This window comes from Coffea arabica, chromosome 3e, assembly GCF_036785885.1.
Source record: "Coffea arabica cultivar ET-39 chromosome 3e, Coffea Arabica ET-39 HiFi, whole genome shotgun sequence".
In the NCBI taxonomy this organism is placed as follows: Eukaryota; Viridiplantae; Streptophyta; class Magnoliopsida; order Gentianales; family Rubiaceae; genus Coffea; species Coffea arabica.
The window spans coordinates 41,185,768-41,190,157 of record NC_092315.1 but is presented as its reverse complement, the minus strand read 5'-3'; the positions used below and the strand labels follow the sequence as shown (position 1 = coordinate 41,190,157).

General features: G+C 37.1%; 1 protein-coding gene across 1 annotated transcript; it reads left to right on the top strand.

Annotated features, from left to right (window-relative positions):
* The first annotated feature begins 487 nt into the window (after positions 1-487).
* On the top strand, positions 488-2,800 carry LOC113736835 (L-type lectin-domain containing receptor kinase IV.1-like). The gene has a single exon (XM_027264008.2). It carries the CDS (start codon positions 589-591, stop codon positions 2,578-2,580), a length of 1,992 nt encoding a protein of 663 aa, XP_027119809.1. The 5' UTR covers positions 488-588; the 3' UTR covers positions 2,581-2,800.
* The last annotated feature ends 1,590 nt before the right edge of the window (positions 2,801-4,390 follow it).

Below are 4,390 nucleotides of genomic sequence, written 5' to 3'. Positions count from 1 at the left end.
TTAGGAAGTTCAACAATTTATAAATAATGCTAGTGTAGTAGATTATTACTTGAAAAGTTGATTTGAATTTTGAAGAGTTCTTGAATTGCGAGATATACGAAAAGTTTCTAAGATGATATTTGTGAGTTGTCATAAGGGAAATGTTATGACTTGATATTGTTATCATTGAATTTTGAATTAATAAAATTATTGAGTATTTATTATATGCTTATTCTCCTTCCTTTTTCACATATTTTTCTATATGTTAAAATTACTTTTCAGTGTACGTAATTTTTCGTGCCAACAAAGTCAACTAACAAGAAATTTGGACATATCAAAATAAAAAGCACAATAATTTCAATAAGATGAAAGGAGAATATAGATCGAACCACCATATAATTTAAAAAGACCACTTGCGTGGTGGCCCAAATCCCTTAAAAGAAGGTGTAACGTGGCTACGATACCTGCTTGTCATTTGCATTAGTTAAAAAGCAGTCAAAGTGTGTGTGAGAAATTAGAAAGGAGCGTGGAGAAAAAGCAACGCTAGACAGTATGATATAAGCTACTAAATTAAGAAGAGTTTGGCAATTGGCATCCAACTCTTTAGTCATGACATTGAAACTAGGAACAGCAGTCTTAGCCTATTTTCTACTTCCCTTTGCAGCTGGTGCCGCAGCTTCTGATGATGCTGGGTTCATCTTTCAAGGATTTCAACAATCAAATCTAAGCCTGGATGGATTAGCCACGGTAACCAACAATGGCCTCCTACGAATAACCAACACCACCATATCACAAACTGGGCACGCCTTCTATCCTAATCCTATCAACTTCAAGAGCACATCTAATAGTTCAGCTTTCTCCTTTTCCACCCAATTTGTGTTTGCTATAGTACCCGATCTCTCAGGCTTAACTGGTACCGGAATGGCTTTCGTGATTGCACCAACAAGAAACCTTACAAAGGTGCCTGACTCGCAGTTTATTGGCCTCTTCGATAACAGCACCAATGGAAATCAAACAAATCACGTCTTTGCTGTGGAGCTCGACACTTACCAAAACCAAGATTTTGGAGATATCAATGACAACCATGTCGGTATTGATATTAACTCTGTGATCTCCAAGGTATCCATGCCAGCGAGTTACAAAGCTAATAACAAGAATTCATTTGAAAACTTAACTCTTATCAGCGGTCAACAGATGCAACTTTGGGTGGAATACGATGGGATGGATAGGAGAATCGATGTTACATTAGCTCCAATAGCTGCAGCCAAACCACATACTCCTCTTCTGTCTTTGAGATATGATCTTTCGCCAATTTTAAAGCAAACCATGTATGTTGGCTTTTCTGCAGCCTCTAGTCCACTCGAAATAGGAACATCTCATTTTATACTTGGATGGAGCTTCAAGATGAATGGTGTTGAACAAGCTATTGATCTCTCCCAGCTCCCCAAGCTTCCTCGGTTTGGACATAAGAAAGTGTCTAAATTTTTCACCGTGGGATTGCCCCTGATTTGCATTACTTTTTTATTAATACTAATATCTGGAGTGGCTTATTATCTAAGGAGAAAGTGGAAGTTTGCAGAAGTGCTAGAAGAATGGGAGCTAGCTTACGGACCTCACAGGTTCAAGTACAAAGATTTATACATTGCCACCAAGGGGTTCAGAGAACAAGAGCTGTTGGGAGAAGGCGGATTTGGCAGGGTCTACAAAGGCGTGTTGCCGACAAACATGGTTGAGGTTGCTGTCAAGAAGGTCTCTCATCGAGCAAGACAGGGAATGAGAGCATTTATTGCAGAAATAGTCAGTATTGGGCGCTTACGCCATAGAAATTTAGTGCCACTCTTGGGTTATTGTAGGCGTAAAGGAGAGTTGCTTTTGGTATACGAGTTCATGTCCAATGGTAGTCTAGACAGATTTCTGTTCAACCAACCAAAGCGTACTCTCAACTGGAACCAAAGATTTCGAGTCATCAAAGGTGTGGCGTCAGCATTACTCCATCTACACGAAGAATGGGAGCAAGTAGTGATCCACCGAGATGTCAAAGCCAGTAATGTATTGTTAGATGGTGAACTAAATGGAAGGTTGGGAGATTTCGGCCTGGCAAGGCTATACGATCATGGAACTCTGCCTCAAACCACCCATGTAGCGGGATCTTTTGGGTACCTTGCCCCTGAGTATAGTAGGACAGGGAGGGCCACAACGAAGACTGATGTATATGCTTTTGGGGCCTTTTTGCTAGAGGTTGCATGTGGGAGAAGGCCAATAGATCCCCGAGCAGAACCAGAAGAGAGTATCATTTTGGTTGATTGGGTATTTTTGTGCTGGAAAGAAGGGGATATTCTCCAAGCAGTTGATCAAAAGCTGGGTGCTGAGTATGTGAAAGAGGAAGCAGAGTTGGTGTTGAAACTAGGCTTGTTGTGCTATCATTCAGAACCAAATCTTAGGCCAAGTATGAGGCAAGTTCTATTGTACTTGGAGGGATCAGTTGCCCTGCCAGATTTATCATCACTGGCCATGAGGGGTTCTACTGTTGGTTTTGACGTTTCCACAGACAAATGTTTTTCACATTCTGTAGCAGACTATCTTCTCTCCGATGGTCGGTAATTAAGATGCTTATCTTTCTGATTTATTAATTTTTTGTAAAAAAAGCTTCTACTCCTGTACTTATTTTGTTTGGTGCATTTTCTGGCATATCTGTTCTATATTTCCTATCTTTCTACCCACTAGAACCCCTAGTTCTCTCTCTTTATTAGTGTGGCAGATCTCATATATGTAATCTATTATCTAGTTTCAACAAGTCTTGTAAAAAGATTCATTAATAGCAGCTATGCATCTATCATCCCACCATACTCGAGAATAAGTGCAAAGATAGCCAAGAGCCCAGGAGCTTCACACATCAACTGATCAAACACTGGACTAAATTTTTCCTCCGTTATTCGTGCTTCTATACTTGGTAGAAATTGTTAATTTCCTTCAATTCTTCCGTCAAACTTCAAAATTAGCTTGATAACAATTTCGCAAGTGCTCATTATATGTCCGAGCACCCAAATTTAGTACCATGACAAACACAACTCAGATTTATTGCATGGTAACTGGCTTGTTACCTAAGAAACTTGGTATTTGGATGTTGCACAATAATATCTTACAAATCATCAAAAAGTATTGAATAATTCTTAGGATCAGAGGTCTCACAAGTTTCAATTCAAATCAATTTTTTCTTATGATGTAAACAAACGAATGCATGATGTAAATGGATTTAGATAGGATGTAAAGTATAACCAAGTGGGAATGCGGTGTAAAATGATAGAAAATGACGATTCTATTTTCAACTAATTTCAGCTAAAACTTATGAGGGGAAAATCCTTCAATCCTAACGTGCACGGTCTTAATTTGAAAGCAAGTCGTTTTACAGCATCTTGATGGAAGATTGTGGACAATTCTTTAATTAGTTTACTAAGTCAGTCGTCAGACTACAAAGTCAATCTGGTGGGGGCCCAATCTTGATGCATTTCCGCTTCCACCCCAGACCTTGTTTTCTAGCAATTATCTTTGATTGATCTATAAGAGGAAGGATTTGTTGACGGAAAATAAGATTTGAACTATCAAATCTTCTGAAGCGGTGGCAGTTGAGCCAAGCTCGATGATTTTCTAGCAATTATTTGTTGATGTGGACTTCCATTCAATCGATTTCTAGAAAAATTAACACAAAAAATTCAATGTGATGGGTCCCATACCACGTCAATTTCCATTCTTTAAAAAATGTCTCCCCCATACTCAATTACCTACCCAAGTCATGCTTTTGACTTTTTTTCAACTGTTCTTTTACAGGTGTTGATTTTTATTCATATTTTGTTATTTATATGTCCAAGAAGAAAACAATCCAAATACTCAATTGTAACATTAAATATTAAGAAAAAAATAATTAAAGTTCAATCTGAAAATCAAAGTATTACAAAATCTTTACATAAAAATTGGGTAGCTTGAAAATTAAACACATCTAAAGCCATGTTTGATAAAACTAAAGTCTAGAATCTTAAAATTTGAAATATGAAAATTAAGTGCTAAAAATATTAAATTGCTAAATTGATAAAGCTATTTTTGTTTAATAACTAACTGAATTATAGCACTGAATTGAAATATCACACAAATATTATACTTTAAAAATTATCTTTATTTGTATATTTAGAGAGAAAGGAAAACATGCATGTGCGCGTGTGTATGTGTGAAAGAGAGAGAATAATGAATCAATTGAAACATGGGATATAAGTGCATGTATTTATGTGTAAGAGTGTGTGTGTGCCAAATAGACAAAGAGCAAATGCCATTTTTTTTATTTAAGAACATGTGTGAGAGTCTATTATATATGTGAGAGGCATAGTGTATGTAGTGAGAAAATTCAGTAAAAAATGTCCAC

Bases quoted from the DNA above. Each gene is read 5' to 3' on its own strand.
- LOC113736835 (XM_027264008.2), top strand. From the start codon at position 589: ATGACATTGAAACTAGGAACAGCAGTCTTAGCCTATTTTCTACTTCCC.